Here is a 19,901-nt window from a genome sequence, read left to right as displayed (position 1 = left end):
ACAAACTGCTCAAGGTTATACAGTTATTAAGTGACAAAGTCTGGATTTGAATCTATTCACCATTGCACTTTACATCTCTAGTCATGAAACATCATTCAGCAACTTAAAACTAATTGCCTTAGGCACTATTTTCTGTAGATACACCTCTGGTCTCGGTGATGATGTTTCTAGGAATTTCTCCAGTAAAAATATTCAAACTAGTAAACAAAGACATTTGTAAAATGATGTTCATTGCTGCAATGTATGAACTTTATAGGCTATGTATGTTTCCTCTGCCTGAATTTCTCACAGAGATAATTTCTCCCATGAAGTCCTGGAAAACAAGAAGAGGTTAGCAATGTGTTCAGTGAGTGCCTCTGGGTAGTCATTTTTAATGAGCAATCAGCAGCCCTGCTTTCTTGGGAAGGTATGTGCCCCAAGCATATACATCATGAATAAGGACTTTAAAAGGACTATTTCCGTCCGTAAGTCTTCCGAATACACCTTGCTTTTCTTGAGAGTCGAAGACTTGTTAGTGAAGACAGAATAATCTCCAGTTGTGCTTTTGTGTAGGATGGAAGTTACTATATGATTGTACATACAAAAATTAATATTTACTTGGAATTCTTCTGCAGAAAGGGAGGGTTATTCTTTCTTAACTTCTCCACCCTCTTCCTAAGCAAATCACCAGCATCACCCCCAACACAACACTACCACCACCCCTTCAGCAGGGATGCTCACAAATAGGTGTGTAAGTTTTTATATTGATTGAGAGATATATTTTAAAGATTTCAACTCACCATGACATTGATAATGAAAACCAGAAATCTGAAGTATCTTTTACTAAGTAAAAGAGAAAAAAATAAAAACACCATGTAAGTTTTTTCTCAGAGGCTATTACTAGAAAAATTAAGGTTAAAGAAATTGGTACAAAAGGAAACAAGATATATAGATATATATAGAGAGAGAGAGCACCCTGGTGGTGTAGTGGTTAAAGCACTCAAGTGCTAACCAAAAGATCAGGAGTTCAAACCCACCAAACACTCTGTGAGCAAAAGATGTTGCAGTCTGCTTCTGTAAAGATCGCAGCCTTGAAAACCCCATAGGGCAGTTCTACTCTGTCCTATAGGGTTGCTATGAGTCAAAATTGACTCAACGGCAATCAATATGTACATATATATACCATTGCTGTTGAGTTGATTCCGACACATAATGACCCTATAAGACAGAGTAGAACTGCCCCACAGGGTTTCCAAGGAACGGCTGATGGAGTCGAACTGCCAACATTTTGGTTAGCAGCCAAAAGCTTAACGAATGCACGACCAGGGCTATATATATATATATATATATATATAAATGTATTAAGTATATCTAAACATATGAGAAAGAATAGAAGGAAAACAGAAAAAAAAATTTTTAAACTATCCTCATCACACCAAGTGTTCCCATTCCTTTCTACAAGCACATCTTTGAATCACGTATACACACTCTTTTATTTGCTAATATCCATATCTGGATAAAGGCCCAAATATTAAATTATGACATTTCTGTTTTGATAACGTGCCAAAAGTATTAAGGTAAATGAAGCTAAAAATTGTTGATAGCTCAAGGTTCTTACCCTGAGATCACAATTTGTGTAAACAGATCAAACAGGTGAATTATTAACACATTTTAGGTATAATTGTGCGTGTGTTTAGATGATTCAATTATTTCAACAATTTCAAAATAGCAACTTAAATTAACAGGAACATGTTTAATACTTAAGCTTTTAGGGCCATCTCCAAAGCTCAGTCTGGTGTCATCTCTGGCTTCTGAGAACCCAGCTAGTTACCCAATGATCTCGGCAGGTAGAGGGTAGAAGGCCGTTGAGATAAATATTCTAGGATCACGTCAGAGTAACTAAAGGTCTGACTCTGGCCAGAATTTACTCACATGAAGCTTCTTTTATAGAACAGCAAGAAATTAAGACATGTGAGAGTTTCAGCTTGGTTATTCCAAATGTAGAGGCAAGTAAATCAGGACCTGTACAAGCCAATAAATAGTCCTATTACTTAATGGGGAATTATTTTGATAGAACTCAATGGCAACAGGTAGAGTGTCTAATGATTTTCAAAAGAAATTTAAAACAGGTGCTCTAAGTGACAAGGACTTATATAGGAAAAAACCTTTGTGGTTGGCAGAGTAATTTAAATTTTCTCTAAATAGGAAAGATTGCCAAAAGACAGCCAGGAAAGCTATTTACAAAATCATTCAAGGGACTGTGCCTGCCATCTAGCTGTACTTTGAGCTTAATTTGAAAGGAGTTTCCAATCCACATCTTAGAAGAAGCATCATTAATAAGATACCTTCCTTTGGGTAATGGGCCTGTACTAAAAGAGGACAGAGTGCTATTTTCAAAAGCTGGAAATGCACCAACTTGCATCATTGGAATTGCATCCCTTTGAGGCTGAGTCTCTACTGACTAAGGAGCTGATCACCTTGCAGTGAATTCCCATTTAGCTCTCAGGGGTTGATCATCACTGGAACCAGACCAAGTTGATGATTCACAAGCACAAATACAGATCCTAGTATTAACCATTCGATTATTTACTCCAGGACTAAGCTCTGTCCTTAAATAACAGAATGACCACAACCATCTTTCTGCTTGATAATATAGATCCAAAAAAAGAAAAAAGAATACAACTTATTGGCCATCTAGCAGGGACCAGGACTGAATTTTTCTATGACCTAGCCTGATGATCTTTTCATCTTGTAACACTATCATTAAAATTATATCACATCTGACTTTGTGAATTCCAAAGTCAAGAAAGACCCTCTGTGCCTTGGGTTACTGGCACATTTCTATAATTACTTAGCATTTGATAGAATTTTTCCTTGATATTTTTAACATAATGCCTCAATTGCTTATAAGATTATGGCAGAATATATAATTATCTCATACAACAACTTTCTAATCTTCAATGGCAGCACACTGCTGGAACGAAGAAAGATGTTCTTGGATTATTCATTTTATATTTGAATGTTTATTGTAAGACTCATTGAGCCATATTTTCATCCCCTACTCTAGAAACAATATGAACAATTATTTTAAGGGCAAATAAAAAACATGGTGCAAGACTGGGTGTTTCATTCTGCTATGCGTAAGGTTGCTATGCATAGGAACTAGCTCCACAGCAAACAACGACAACAAAAAGCTGGTTAAAGACAAAAAAATAGTTTCTACTATTCAGGATTGAAAAAAGTATCTCAGCCAGGAAAAATAAGGATTAACTATCTCTTACTTCATAAGAAATTGTATTCTCAAATAACTTGTTTCCAATTTAGATATATTTCAGGTTATAGCTTTTATTCTCTTCTACCTTCATTAATAAAAAAGATACTAATACCCTACTTTTGCAACTTGTTCATTGGAGTTTACAACTTGGTAATTCATATATTTGACCTTGCACTTGGGAATTTGCAACTGTTTCATTGACATATTTGACCTTACACTTTGCAAGTCTCCTGAGAGGAAATTTTACAAAACATTATCCTCCCAGACGATGGACAACCTCTGCATTTGGATCATCTTTGCTAATCTACTACTATTACTCTACCTTCTCATCTAATGATTTATACATGGAGCCTTCTAACTAAGGTCCCTGAGTGGTGCAGATGGTTAAGCATTCAACTACGAGCAGGAAAGTTGGCCATTTGAACCCACCCAAAGGTTCCTTGGAAAACAGGCCTGGTGCTCTGCTTTTGAAAGGTCACAACCTTGAAAACTCTATGAGGCAGTTCTACTCTTATACACATGGGTCATCATGAGTCAGAATCAACTCAATGGCAACAAACAACAAAGAGACATGCTTTTCCTTATCACAGACAGGTATATTATCTACCTATTTATGTATTTCATGTATCTCTGTGCTATATATGTACACACACACTTCAAACAACTACACAAATCTACATCCAGTTATTGTCTTTTGCATCACTCCTTAATAAAACTATTTTCTTCATTATACTTATTTCTAACAAACTTACATTATTCATTTATTTGTTTACTTGTTTATTACTCATCTAATCCTTACTGGAATTTAAGTTCCACACAAACACGACTCTTGTCTATAGTGTTCTACACTATATGCCCAGTCTTTGGAACTGTCTGGCACACTGTAAGCACTGAACAATATTTCTTGGATAAAAAAATTGGGCAAAATTTCCTAAACTTAATTGGCCATACGGCCATTTTTCAAGTAATATATTGCATATAACACAGTATGCAATAACACTGGGAAAAACCCTTAAGAAACAATATTTACCTTTTCAAGATTCTGCCTTCATGCCCAAGCAGAGTATCAATTCACCTGCATGGTTGAGTTGCTTATTTTTCCTCCAAACTTCTCTCTTACTTTTGGGTCACTTTCTTTTAAATTCAACAATTATTTATTCATTCCTTGAGTCCATCGAATCCCTCTTTTTAAGTACACATATTCTCTTGAAGGGTAGTACATTTATGGGAATGAGATCATTTTCTCTGGCACAGGAATCAAGAGAGTGTGAGTAACATGGGAAGCTGAAGTCAAGAAACAGATGAAGGGAAGATAGAGGCTCTCTCAAAAACAATGGACGAAAGCCTCAAGGACAATCTTTATAAGGAGCAGGTCTGTGTTTTGATATTTTTGCATCATGCCAGGAAGCATTGTGTGAAGTGAAAAGAATAAAGGAGACATAGTCTAAAAATTTGACAGTGTTGCTTAACCTCGTTGAGATTTGTTTTCTTCTTGTAGAAAATGGGGCAAAGGCCTACTAACAATATTGTTATTGCTAGGTGCTGTCAAGTTGGTTCTGACTTATAGCAATCCCATGCACAGCAGAACGAAACACTGCCTCACCCTGTGCCATCCTCACAATCATTCTAACAATACTTGTGACTAGAATTAAGAGAGTTTTAGTATATAAAGAACCTAACAAAGTATATGCCTCAAAATTGGCCTTTCACAATGGTTAGCTCACTACTCTCACTTAGATAATGACTAATATTCTCACTGATTAAACCAAAGTATCCTCACACAGAAGATCCAAATATGATTTATCTTATTCATTTTAGGATAAACTTTGCACACTTCCTTTAAGTAAATAGAGAAAAGATTGAAGTTGTCAAAGATTTCATTTTACTTGGATTCACAATCAACACCCATGGAAGCAGCGGTCAGGAAATCAAAAGACGCATTGCATTGGGTAAATTTGCTGCAAATAAACTCTTTAAAGTGTTGAAAAGCAAAGGTGTCACCTTGAAGACTAAAGGGCGCCTGATCCAAGCCATGGTATTTTCAATCACATCATATGCATGTGAAAACTAGACAGAGAATAACGAAAACCGAAGAAAAACTGACGCCTTTGAATTGTGGTGTTGGCAAAGAATGTTAAATATACCATGGACTGCCAAAAGAATGAACAAATCTGTCTTGGAAGAAGTACAGCTAGAATGCTCCTTAGAAGACAGGATGGCGAGACTGCATTTTACATACTTTGGACATGTTGTCAGGAGGGATCAGTCCCTGGAGAAGCATATCATGCTTGGTAAAGTAGAGGGTCAGCAGAAAAGAGAAAGACCCTCAACAATATGCATTGATACAGTGGCTGCAACAGTGGGCTCAAGCATAACAACAGTTGTAAGGATGGCGCAGGACCGGGTGGTGATTCGTTCTGTGGTACTTAGGGTAGCTATGAGTCAGAGCTGACTTGACAGCACCTAACAACAACATAGTAACATAGAACGACCTGCATAAAAAAGCATTATTGCTGGAAAATATTGCTACATGAGAAAAATATCTGCAACAAATTTGACGTAATTTTTCCTGGAGGACAAATTGAATCATTAGGACTGAAAGTAAATTCCTTATACAGAGACATAAACATACCACAGAAAGTATATTTTATTTGCAAAGAGAATATGACTGAGATATAGAAGTTCTGGATTTAAATTCTGTACCTGAGATCTTAGATGTCTGACCTGAGGCAACTAAATTAACTAAACTTCTTTTAGCTTCAATTTGCTTCTCTGTAAGGTGGGCACATACTGAAGCTACCAATTGAGTACATAGATGAAATGACCTAACATTCATTTAATGTAAATACATTTACAGAGCAATAGCTTTGGAACCTTACTGTAAATCTTTGTGTTGAGATTAAATTAAAAAAAAAAAAATGTTTACCTTCATTGTTTCAAATGGCTCCTCAAGTCTTGGTAAGAAAAAAAAGTCCTTTACAGTCATGAAAAACTGCATGCTACATCACATTTGAGAAAATAAGATCAAATTAAAGGTAAATTCAAAATGTCTGGCTTATATTTTGTGCTGAAAAAAATTTAGAAACATGATACAAATTGTTTCTTCTATTAGCGCCTCTTGTTTTTCTTGGTAGATTAGTGGTGAAAAACAACAACAAATCGGCAGTGGTTCTTTCATTCCCAGCTGTCTATCCTCCCCCCCCCACTCCCATATATCCAAGAACTTCTTTTCTCTTTTTTGCTTACTGCAGGCAAAACCAAATACACACACACACACACACAAAAAGAAGTCCTGAGACCAAGGTGCTGTGGAAAAGCCAATTTCACCCAAGTAACATACGATTGAAGAATTTCATAAAATAGTAGTGAGACTGGAGCAAAGTGTACTCTAGAATCACCGAACAAGGGACTTGCAGTCCTTTCTCTGATGTATATCCTGAATGTATGCACAATGAGCATTGGAATAAAGTACATGAAAAACTATCAAAAGCACCTATCAAAGGGCCTAACCACCATCAAATGCTCAATAAATGTTAGTTTCTGGGCCTTGTTTTGATCAGTGATCTGCAAAACTTGAAAATCCTCTTTCACAGTGTACCACAGATATGATCCTTCCTATCTATTTACATCATCACTTTCTGGCATAATGAACAGCCTAAGCTACTCTTGTCTTCAAAAAACTTCTCATGGCATTTTTTACCTCTGTGTTTCTCACTGTATAAATGATAGGGTTTAACATGGGGGTGAGAACTGCAAAAAAGACAGTTACCAACTTGTCCACTGGATAGGTGGTCACGGGACGCATGTAAGTGAATATACAGGGCACAAAGAAAAGTACAACTACAGTAAAATGGGAGCCACAGGTGGAGAGGGCTTTGTGCTGCCCTTCAGAGCCATGGGATTTCAGGGAGCACAGGATGACTATGTAGGAGATGAGTAGCATGGAAAAAATGAGCAAGCACATGGCCCCACTGTTGGCAGCCACCACCATTCCAGGTATATAGCTGTCTCTGCAGGCAAGCTTCAGCAGTGGGAAGAGGTCACACATGAAATGGTCAATGGTATTGGGACCGCAGAAGGGCAAGTTGATCACGAAGAGAATCTGCACTGTGGCATGAAGGATCCCACCAATCCAGGCCGCAACCACCAGGAGGTGGCAGAGTCCCTGTCGCATGATGGTAGTGTAGTATAGGGGCTTGCAGATGGCAACATAGTGGTCATAGGCCATGACAATGAGGAGGATGATTTCTGACCCTCCCAGGAAGTGTTCCACAAAGAGCTGAGCCAGGCAGCTGCCCAATGAGATGGTTCTCTTCTGGTAGAGCAGGTCAATGATCATTTTGGGGGTGGTGACGGAGGTGTAAGAGGCATCTATAAAGGACAAGTAGGTGAGAAAGAAGTACATGGGAGCCAAAAGTGTGGGGCTGAAGGAGATGGTGATGACAATAAGCAGATTGGTCAGCACAGTAAATAGGAAAATGTACAAAAAGACAATGAAAAGTATTTTCTGCAAGTGTGGATTCTGTGTGTGTCCCAGGAGAATAAATTCAGTCACATTGTTGGGAGGCATGAGACGATCCATTAAGGGAATGATGTCTTTCTGAGACCTGAATTACCTGCAAAAAGATAAAGAAAGATACCTAATTAATGGTGGAAGGGTTATAGTTTGAATTTCACAATATACAAATAGGGTAGTTGCCATAATTATGCAGCTTGTCCTTAGCACCCTTCACCACGGTAACTGGTTCAATTATTCTTTCCTGCTTCCTCCATGTGCTTTCTCCTTATTTTCAGAGACACCTAATCAACTATAAAGCATCTTCTATAGGGCAACAACTGATGTGTAATTTACTGAGAAAATACTCGGCAATATACATGAGGGGAACTGGATTCTCATCCGGCTTCTGCCTCCGTGTGACTTTGCTAAGTCCTTTCCCTACGCTTCTGAGCCCTCCTCTGCACCTGGGAGCTTAGTAATCGTAACTGTGAAATGTATCCTGGGAGCTTCTAAGTACTGCACACAGGTAAGAGTTATTCCTTCTTCCAGGAGAATTTGCATTCGAGCCCCCAGTTCTAACTGCAGAATGAAAGACATTATTGTCTCCTGGTCAAGAAATATCTATCATAAGGCGACAGATTAGGGAATTTTGTAACCAGTTGGAAACACCCACCACAAAACATATGCTCTTCATGTCTGTTTCCTTGCTGTGCCTACTAAAGTGTCAAAGAATGTCTGCAGTGTCTGGCACTTATCAAGTGATGAACGCTTGGTGAACTGACACTTTCTATACAACCCTGTGTAAGAATACACATGCTTTGCCAGTCTGTAAACCTAGGAACCCAAGTGCTCTCGTCCTTCCACTCTGTTTATTACTACTCTTTATGAGAAAAATAAACTTTTGGAAGGTAGTTGCATTCCAGTTTGATGTTTCCAGCAAATTTTGTGGGGTGAGTTGAAAATATTAATTGGCTCTACGAAACAGCATATTACCAGATCATTGACTGTCAAGATAGTTATAATTTTGGCTCATTAATACTGTTTATTTTATAAAATTATATTGCAATGTAATTTAACTTAGTTCCACTCAGTAAAATTACAGCCTTAATAAAATCAGATAAAACGACCAACCAACCAAACCTCTTGGATAAGTTTTCAGCCCACGAAGCTCTATCAAGAAAAGGGAATCCTTATTTCCAAAGTTTTAAGAATAGAATTTTAAGTTGGAGAAGAGAAAGAAATATATTTTTGGTGAGATAAATAAAATATTGAATATATATGAATATATACATGCATATATATATAATATATGTACATACAAACCTATAAAATCTACTTATTACATGTTCACTCATTCAATAGATATTTATTAGACTCTCATTATGTGCATTAATATATGTGTTTGACTACATGAAGTCATGAAAAAAGTCCTTGTTACTGTTTTAGTGATACCTCTCCCTAGCACTTTATTAGCAAAGAGCAATGGCTCATCCATCCATGAGATGAATGATCCTCCTATGTCTTTTGTGCTCCTGCTATATGAATTCTTATGCCTTCTTCTCCCATCCTGCCCAGCAGGTCCATCATCCATCACTCTTAGTTACAAGATTTTGCATTATTTATAAAGCGAGGATAATCATCCCATATTTGGAAGCATAAAGTTCCCAGAGAAAAGAAAAGGGAAAATATAAAGTAAAATTTATTCTGTAAAAATTATGTATTTTCTTTTCAAAGATAATCAGGTAAAGGGCTTTTATTTTTTAATTAGCCAAGATGAAAATCTTACACCTATGTGAAAACACAGTGCAGCAGCTTCTCTGCAATTTCCTTATTGCGAAGTGGACTCCCCCCAAAAAAGTAAAATGTACATAATGGAAAAATAAGGCATTATGTATAAAAAGTAGTTTAAAAATAGCTATGAAGAAATAGAAATCACTGCCTTTTTTATTTGGTGCAATAATCTCCTAGGAATAATTTTTTTTTTTTATGAATAAACCCTTGAAAACATTTTAAAAGGAGAAAAATTGTTATGTACAAATATGTTCAACACAATTATTAATAAACCAATAAAAAATAAAACTGTATGACATGTGCAGCATTAGAAAAACGGTGAGGCCAAATATTTTGCATTTCATGGAATGGTGTATAACTTTTAAAAGGGATTTTTTTTTTTTTTAAGAATTGTGTAATGTCATAGGAAAACTCTTCTCATCATTTAAGTGGGACAATTTGCATCTGAATTTGGACATCTAATTTGATTCTAACTAATTTAAATATATTTCAATTGAAAGAAAGGAAAATAATTTGAAATGTTGTTATTTGGTTGTGGGAGGTGGGGTGGAAGGTGACCATACAGTTTTAAGGTCCGTTTAAATCTGAGATTCTATAATTATATTCTTTTCTCAAAAAAAAAAAAAAAAAAATTCTCACCTATGAACTTATCTGGCACAGCTTCCTGCCCAGGGCCCCAAGCCACTGTTAAATCACCCAGACAGAAATAAGAAATAAGTAAAGTTGTAAGATTTAAAGTGCCAATAGCTCAGCTACAATAAATCTCTTTGCTGATTTATAAATGGCACCTTTGAATAATGCCTTTCTCTTGAGGCTTAAAAATGTTACTACATATCCTATTTGCAGGCAACTTCTCTGAAGTTTCTTAGCTGTAGCTAATGAGACCTCAGGAGTATTTCATCATCATTAGCAGAACTTGCCAACCACCCAATTATTTCCAGTTACCTAACTGAACATCAGAGAACTTTTATAAGAATCCATCTTTAATTTTTAAATTCTTCCCTAAGTCTACAAGAAGAAAAATCACATGACAAGAGAAAAAAATGAGTTGACCACTTAAGAATAAATGAAAAGATATTAGAATCTGGATATTTTGATAACAAATTAGCTTAGTGGGCAGTTTCTAGGTGTTTGGCATTATATAAACAGCTGCTATCTTAGTTATCTAGTGCTGCTATAAAAGAAATGCCACAAGTGGAGAGCCTCAACAAAGAGAAATTTATTCTCTCCTAGTCTAGGAGGATAGAAGTCCAAATTCTGAGTGCCAACTCTAAGGTAAGGCTTTCTTTCTCTGTGGGTTCTGGAGGAAGCTCCTTATCATCAATCTTCCCGTAGTCTAGGAGCTTCTCTGTGCAGGAACCTCAGGTCCAAAGATTGCACTCTGCTCCTGGCATTGCTTTCTTGGTGGTATGAATTTCCCAGGTCTCTCTGCTCACTTCTTTCTTTTCTATCTCAAAAGAGATTGTCTCAAGACACAATCCAATCTTGTAGATTAAGTCCTGCCTCATTAACATAACTGCCACTAATCCCATCTCATTAATATCCTAGAGATAGGATTTAAAACACATAGGAAAATCACATTAGATGACAAAATGATGGACAATCACACAATACTGGGAGTCATGGCCTAGCCAAATTAATACACATTCAATTCAATCCATGATATTCCACACTTTGGCCCCAAAAACTTCATGTTCTCACCACACGTAAACCACATTCACCCCATTGTATCATAGCAAAAGTCTTAAGCCACTCCAAGTCCCAAGTCCAAAAATTCTTCCTCATTTGCGAAATCTAGAATAGAAGCTATCTGCTTCCAAAGTACAATGGTGGAACAGGCACAAATTAAACATTTCCATTACAAATGTAAGAAATTGGAAGGAAAGAAAGGATAATAGGCACCATGTAAGTCAGCAGAACACATTACATTTGCCCTTAAGGCTTTGAAAATAATCCTCTGTTCTCTGAGACCATTTACACAAAGGCCCTATCCTCCAGATCTAGCTATTGGCCATGCTTTCTGGATTCTGAGTGGAGGTCCCTCGGCCCTGGGCCTCTGTTCCACCTTCCAGGCCCACTGGGACAGCAACTCTGCTCCTTCAGCTTTAGGCACACCATTCTCCTAGTCCATCTGAGTGGTGACTCCACTCTTAGAAATACCAGGGGCCATGGCTCCACCCTCTGAGACCCCAGAGGTTGTGGCCATACCCTTTAAGACTGAGGCAGCTTGTTTTCCTGTGTTCCTTGTCTTTTCAGCTTCTGCCTCCTGGTTTCTTGTCCTCTCAGCCCCTAGGGCCTCACAACCCATATCTGCCCTGCTGGGGAAAGATTTCCAAAGCTCTGTAGCTCCACTGATAAGTATCTGGAGGCACCCCACACTGCCAAGAAGCCTACTGCCAAAGGCCGTCAGCTCTTGCACTTCGTGGGTGGGCTCCAGTGTCATCTCATGCTGGACTCCTTGTTCTGCCACTGCTGGTTCTCTGCCACTGCTTCTTGCCATCTGTGCCATCTCCAGTGTAACAGCTCTCTTCATTTTCCTCTGAATCCTCTATACATTCACTGTTTCAAAACTTCTTCCACATTTTAGGTATCTCTTAGAGCAGCACCCCACTCTTGGTACCAAATTCTTAGTTATCTATTGCTGCTATAACGGAAATACCACAAATGGGTGGCTTTAACAAAGAGAAATTCATTCTCTCACAATCTGGGAGGCTAGAAGGCCAAATTCAGGGTTCCAGCTCTAAGGGAAGACTTTCTCTGTCCTTGGGTTCTGGACAAAGGTCCTTGTCATCAATCTTCCTGTGGTCTAGGAGCTTCTCTGTGCAGGAATCACAGGTCCAAAGATGTGCTGTGCCTCTGGCTTTGCTTTCTTGGTGGTATGAGACCCCCATGTCTCTCTGCTCACCTCTGTCTTTTCTATCTCAAAAGAGGATGGCTCAAGACACAATCTAATCTTGTAGATTGAGTCCTGCCTCATTAACATAACTGCCATTAACCCCATCTCTTAACGTCATAGGGACAGGATTTACAACACATGGGAAAATCACATCAGATGACAAAATGGAGGAAAATCACACAATACTGGGAATCATGACCTATCCAAATTGATACACATGTTTTTGGGAAACACAATTCAATCCATGACATGTATGTAACTATCTGACTTTTTAATTCTTCGCTATAATATTTTGTGTCTTTATCAAGCTACCCTTTGTGTTGTTCATAATTTTTAAGTGTTGTATTCAGGTATGCAGGAAGAGACAGATATGATCCCTTCATACTGAGTACATTGTTAAGTACTTCCTCACAGCAGTTGATTCTCTAATCGCGGAATTAGACCAATATGATAATGAGGAAAAATTTCATATCTTGAATTATTTATACACAGAAGTAGTTGATACACTGAGCCATTTTCTGCAGCCTTTTAAATTGAGTCAAACATTAGCCCTATGTAATGGGAATGACACAGCTATCAATATTCACATTGTATAACCAGGAAAACTAAGACAGGGAATCAGAAAATTGACTGCCAAGGTAAAAGAAGAAACTAATCCTCCTGAATCCTGGTTCAGGATTCTTATTCTTAGATTATTGTTTTACAGCAGAAGTGTCATGGCACATTTATGTTGACATCCATTTTGAGTATATTACAAGTCACCTATTAAAAATAATAAAATGCCAATGTTTGAAAAATTACTTTTAAAAACAAAATAAATTCAGTTCAGAAACATTCCTATATGGGACCACATTTATTCACCTATGTTCAACTGTGCTGTTTAAATAAAAGGAAAAATAAATTGTGTTTAGCTTCTGAATTGGTTCAAGAGGGTACAGTCACTGTGAGCAGCATGTGTAGTGGGAGAAAAATAATTTAAGAAAGCTGTCTGTGCCCATGTGACTAAACTGATTTTGATTAAACATCTGACTATTATAGTGCTTGTCATGGCAGGTTCTATAGTTTGACAGGGGATGTGAAACTATACAAAGAACTCTAATGAATATGGATTTCCATCTGTGAAAATGTCTTCAACTTTGTCTTTCAACTCTGGAATGAAAGTACAGAATCAGAATTAGTCAAATTAACATGTACTTCCAAGGTCATTTTGCCCATTCTCCTAAAAGATTGAAATCCATTCACAGTGACCCATTAAATTGTCATCTAATCTCTACTAAGCAACTAAAGTGGTGAGGAGAGAGATTTCTTTAGACTCCCTTACACCTGTCTAGTCTAGTTCTGCGTGGCTTAGAGTAGTATGAAATAGAGAAAGGGCAGAGTCTACGGTTGTTGTTGTTAGTTGCCTTCAATTTGGCTCCAACTCATGGCAACCCTATGTGTAATGGAACAAAACACCATCCAGTCTTTCACCATCTTCAAAATCTTTGATATATTTAAAACCTTTTTTTGGCTATTGTGACAATCCATCTTATTGAGGGCTTCCCTTGTTTTCACTGACCCTCTACTTTACCAAAAAAGATGTCCTTTCTAGCAGTTGGTTTTTCCTGATGATGTGTTAAAAGTAAGCAATGAAAACTTTCATCATCTTTATTTCTAAGGAGCATTCTGATTGTATTTATTCTAAGACTGTTTTGTTTACTTTTCTTGCAGTCCAACGTATATTCAGTATTCTTCACCAACACCACAGTTTGAATACATCAATTCTTCCATGGAAAAAAAATTAGGTTTAAATCAGTCAGGGTTGGCTCTGAAGGTAATTTTTCAAAAGGGGTGTTCCTGAAGCTATACCAGAAAAGCTTGTTTCCAGAACACAATTCCAAGGAAAGAGTGGAAAAAACACTGGATAGACAGTAACATGGATTTTCAAACTGGAAGATAAATTAGAATAAAAACAGGAGAAATCAAATACGCATCAGATCACAGTTGGGAAGAAACCAGTTGAGCTACAGTTTCATGTTTGACAGATTTAGGGACTGATTCCACACCAAAAAGAAGTGGGACTGCCAAAGTGTTCATCTTACGGCCAACTTCATACATTTCAATCAGCAGAGGTCCATGTTTTCAAGGCAATAAAACCTTCAAGAGCAGAGGTCTTATCCTCAATTGTTTAGTCCAGGCCAAAGATCCTTTCATCAAAGGAAAACATCTCCTGAGCTGTTTACCAAAAATAGAAATGTTTAAGGTGGTGGGCTGTGGCCAACTCTTGGCCTGTAGAAATATAATTGCTTATGACTCTTCCAATTTTACTTCTTCCAAATGAAGTAGAATTAAATAAAACAATATTTAAGGAAATAAAAATGGAATGAACAGAATCAAAGAGCTTGGGAACACCTCCTAAGTTATCTAAGTAAACTACCTATAAATATAGGGAGACCTATATAAGATCATATAATGAAATGGGGGCACCCCAAAAAAAACCCACTGCCATCGCACAGTAAGGAAAAAAAAAACCAGTGTCTACTGATCCTGAAGCTGGTGTTCTTACCCTCCACTGTGTTTCACAGTCATAATATCTTGCTAATTATTGTTGCATCTTAGAATCCTCTGACTTCTCGAATAAAATGTATGATACCCATGAGGTGGGAGGCTAGAACACTATGTCAAAGTGTCCTATAAAGACATCTATGGCATACATTCATCTCGTGGTTGCAAACTTTGTTTTTTAAAAGAACCAAAACTTATTTGCAACAAAGTCTTATGAGTTAAGTAAGTTCTTTAGCTGAGAAATCTTCCCTTGACCAACTGAGGAGTAATGATTTCTCTTTTCTTGTACGCCTTATGCTTAAGCCATCTCTGGAAGCAGTTTGCAAAGAGAAGTCTCAGATATATACTTAATAATGTTAGATTCAAGTAACAACATAGTGAATTTTTAATAGTTAAATTGATATGTTACACAGTGTTTGGGGGGAAAAAAAGAACAGCACGTAATTACCACTAAGGAGCCATGGTGACCCAGTGATTAAGAGCTAAGTCTGTTAACCAAATGTCAGCAGTTTGAATCCACCAGCTGCTCCTTGGAAACCCTATGGGGCTCTTCTACTCTGTCCTATAGGATCTCTGTGACTCAGAATCAACTCAATGGCAATGGGTTTTTTGTTTTTTTCTTTGTTTAAATGATTTTAAACCTAACAAAATGTCACTTCCTATGACACATGGAGCCCTGGTGGAGTAGTGGTTAAGAGTTTGGCTGCTAAACAAAAGGTAAGTAGTTCAAATATATCAGTCTCTCTTTGGACTATAGGGTACTATAGGGTTGCTGTGTGTCAGAATCAACTTGATGGCAACAAGTATGACATAAAATTAAAAAATATATATTTAAAAAAAAACAGACCATAACTAAGTATAACTAAGTACTAGCACAAAAGAATTATATGTATAATGAAAAAGTCACAGGATGTGAAGTGAGAATATTTGAGCTCAAGGCTGATTTATTTGTTCTATGATCTAATTATTTAAATTTTATGACCCACCTACTTTTTTTCCAGTAAAATAATAACATTAACTAAATTTCAATGTTATAGGGTCATTGTGACCACCAAAGGACACTTTAAAATTTCACTTAGGTTTAAATACAATGAATTTTTATTACTGACAGCTTTTACTTGTCAGAACAAGAAACCCACATAATTTTAAACATTGGTATATTGTCAGTGTGCTGAGAGAGTATTAGCAAGTATTTTCTTTCTAAACTGTATTCTGCACTGTCCTAGATACCAGTAGCCACTATGGGTTCTGAAGTAACAACAGCTTCCATGTGCAAGTCAGTTATACAACTCTGCAATTAGAGAAGAGAATTTGCAATTTGTAACAAAGCAAGAAAGGCTTCGATATAAAATAAAGGCTGCCTTTGATCCTGATACAATTTGAAATGGTTGAAAGAATATGGGATTTGTAATTAGAACAAATGCAGATTCAAATAGCTCTGCCTCTGACCTTGGGCTGATTATTTAGCCCTTTTTAACTTAATTTTTATCACCTGTAAATCAGAATAATTGTTGCAAACTGCGATGTGAAGGATCACTTTTGTGTGGCCTCTCTAGCCGCGGTCTTGTAACCCCCAGCAGCACTCCGTGGTAGGATAATGGTGGTCCACCAAAGGGATTGGTCAGTTTTGCTCCCCAGCTGGGCTTGAAATGAGCCACATCAAATGGGGTAAAGAAGAGATCCCACTGCCACCAAAGATTAACAGCCAGAAGCCAGCACATCCTTTGGACCTGGGGTTCCTGTGCTAAGAAGCTCCTAGAAGAAAGAGACCAACAGAGACAACGAGCTATAACCCTGAAGATGGTGAGAAGTGGTGGGAAGAAAGAACTGACAGGTGAAGGCTTGGTGGGCTTCCTGGCCCATGAAGAAAGTTGAGTGCCTTTGGGTAGACGCCTAGGACCAGGGAGAGGTGTGCCTGTGAACACAGCTGGGAAGAGGCTGCCCTGATGGAAGAGCTGTATCTTGAATGTTCTTGGGCCTGAATTGTAACTGTTACTTCCCTAATAAACACCATAATCGTGAGTATTGTCTGTGAGTTCTGTGTGGCCATTGCAATGGATTACCGAACCCAGCAGAGAAGTAGAGAGTGTCATGCAGGGACAGTTGGTATCAAAATTAGTAAAGATGGCAGAGAAAGGAGTCATATCTGACTTCCGCAAGGAATCAGGCTTGGGCTGTTGGCTTTGATTCTCCTTTCCCCTTGTGAAGTTAGAGGAGGTCAGACACAACCTCCATGCCATTCTTGTGCAAAGGTTCTATGGCAGTTAAGTGATACAGGTGGGAAAGAGGTTTATATATACATATATATATGCATATATATATATATATATATATATACGCACATACACACAAACCCACATATATATTAACATAAAAATGTAAAGATTATGATAGAAATAAAATCTTCATATTGGGTCATTTATTATCTGAAATTACATTTCTTTTCAGTAACATTTTGATGGCATTTTTTACTTCTGCATTCCTTACTGTGTAGATAATGAGATTTAACATGGGAGTGACAAGGGTATAGAATACAGTTATGCCTTTATCCATGGAGAAGGTGGCTACTGGTCGCATATACATAAAAATACAGGGCACAAAGAACAAGACAACAACAGTGATGTGGGAGGTACAGGTAGAGAGGGCCTTTTTCCTTCCTGCAGAGCTGTGAATCCTCAACGAATGCAGGATGAAGACATAGGATACCAACAACATTACAAAGGTAATCACAGACATTACCCCACCATTGGCAGCAATCAGGAGACCAAAAAGGAAATTGTCTGTGCAGGCAAGTTGTATCAGGGGGAAGACGTCACACGTGAAGTGATCCATAATGTTGGGGCCACAGAATGGGAGCCAGAAAGTGACAAGAATCTGTCCAATAGAGTGGACAAAACCCACTGTCCAAGACACCCCCACCAAAAGGCAGCATACATGGTGGTTCATGATGGTCACATAGTGCAGAGGACTACAGATGGCCACGTAACGGTCATAGGCCATGACCACAAGGAGGGCAACCTCAGAACCACCTAAGAAATGTTCAATAAAGATCTGTGTCATGCAGCCACTGAAGGAGATGGTTTTTGTCTCAGAGAGCAAGTCAGCTAGCATTTTAGGAAGTATGGAAGAGGAGTAGCAGGCATCTATCAAAGATAAGAAGGCCAGGAAGAAATTCATTGGGGATTTCAATGCCTGACTGCAGATTATGGTGACCACAATGAGCAGGTTTCCTGAGACAGTGACAATGTAGGTGATAAGCAAAACAACAACTAGAATTCTCTGCATCTGAGGATTCTGTGTAAGTCCTATTAGAATTAAGTCAGTCACATTCATCCTGTTTTCTTCCGTTTCAGTGCTGATGATGAACACAGATATTGGGATTATCCTGTAAAGACAACATTTTTAAAGCAGGGTGATAAGCATTTCATATTTTGTGTTTTCAAATAAGACCAAAGCATTTTAATAAATAAACTCTTTTCCTTCATGGCATACAGGAAGAGAAAAAACATGCTTTTTCTATTTTACAAAAAGATTAGAACCATTGAGGCTGTCTAATCCAGCTTCTATTGATACTGGAATCCCATCTACAACATCTTGTGACAAGTGGTCACTGGGCATTTGCTGGAGGACATCGAGGCATAGGGACCTCATCACATTATAAATTCCTTCTCAGCCAGCAAGAAATGTTAGAGAACTCATATATGTGTGTGTGTGTGAATCCCTGGTGGTACAATGGCTAAGCACTCAGTTGCTAAACAAAATGTTGGCACTTCAAACCTACCAGTATTTCTGTGGGAGAAAAGACCTGACCATCTGCTCCCATAAAGATTTCAGCCTAGAATACCCTATGGGGCAGTTCTACTGTGTAAATTATGGTTGCTGTGTGTCAGAATCAATCACACAACACACAATTAAAATGACACACACACATATATACACACAAGTGTGTGTTTGTGTAAATATATATATATATATATATATATACATATCTGTATACAAGAAGCCCTGGTGGAGCAGTAGTTAAGAGGTATGGCTGCTAACCAACTACTGATTCTGGTTTCACACACTGTTGATACACAGATTAAGACCAAACCACCTGGCTCTTCCTTTCAAGAGCCCTTTAAATAAGCCACAGAGAAGCAAAGCTGTATCTGCCTTCTTCACCTCTTTATCCCCAGATCTACTTTAATGTTTGACTCAGAGTGGTAGTCAATAAATATTAAGAGTGCAAGCAAGTTGGAAGACAGTTTACTTATTTCTCCTGTGTTTTCTTTTTCCAAAATAGGAGTGTTCACCATCTTACCTAGAAAAACAATTAAATAAAGTGTTGGAAAGTGAGCTAGATATACTCCTCTCAGCCCTTCAGATCTATTCTCACTCTTCTCCTCCATGGTGGGCTTCCATGGTGTTCCTCAACGAGGCCTCCTTCTTCTCTGACCAACAGAAAGTGCTAGATAAATGTTAGGAGGACAGGGTGGGAAGAAAAGAATGTCAGGGTTTATTCTCCTGGGTCACTCCCGTGGTTTATCAGTAACAGGGTACCTTTAACTAGGGTTACAGCTCTTGTTGGGTGGATATCTCCTACTGTTATATTCCCTTTTGTAGTAATTTCTTCCCCTTATTCCCTCAGGCCTCCTGGTGGTAATGATTTCCTACTGGTAGCTAGCCCTGGCAAGCTTTATCATCACCCTTAATTAATTTCCTTCATACCTTGATAAAAAATCTTCATTAAACTTTTTTTAATCTGCCTTTTTGAGCATGCTGTTTCCTGTTAGGACTCCAATGGATATGGAAAGTTTGTATTTTTTCTTGGTAAATAATAGAAATAATTGAAAAAAATTTAGGTTATTTAAAAATTATCTCTACTTCTTTTGATGTATAGCTGCTAAATAAATTTAACTTCCATGAGAAAAAAATTG

The 19,901-nt window shown here is 37.8% G+C and overlaps 2 protein-coding genes across 2 annotated transcripts; both read right to left on the bottom strand.

Annotated features, from left to right (window-relative positions):
• Positions 1–6,908: 6,908 nt before the first annotated feature.
• LOC135229370 (olfactory receptor 4C3D-like) lies at positions 6,909–9,600 on the bottom strand. The gene has a single exon (XM_064278976.1). It carries the CDS (start codon positions 7,833–7,835, stop codon positions 6,909–6,911), a length of 927 nt encoding a protein of 308 aa, XP_064135046.1. The 5' UTR covers positions 7,836–9,600.
• A 7,760-nt stretch (positions 9,601–17,360) lies between these two features.
• Positions 17,361–18,926, bottom strand: LOC100676862 (olfactory receptor 4C3D-like). Its single transcript, XM_003423415.4, has one exon. It carries the CDS (start codon positions 18,313–18,315, stop codon positions 17,398–17,400), a length of 918 nt encoding a protein of 305 aa, XP_003423463.4. The 5' UTR covers positions 18,316–18,926; the 3' UTR covers positions 17,361–17,397.
• Positions 18,927–19,901: the final 975 nt, after the last annotated feature.

Source organism: Loxodonta africana, unplaced genomic scaffold (assembly GCF_030014295.1).
Source record: "Loxodonta africana isolate mLoxAfr1 unplaced genomic scaffold, mLoxAfr1.hap2 scaffold_29, whole genome shotgun sequence".
NCBI classification, from domain to species: domain Eukaryota; kingdom Metazoa; phylum Chordata; class Mammalia; order Proboscidea; family Elephantidae; genus Loxodonta; species Loxodonta africana.
The sequence above is the reverse complement of the archived record's forward strand: the minus strand, read 5'-3'. Positions and strand labels throughout refer to the sequence as shown.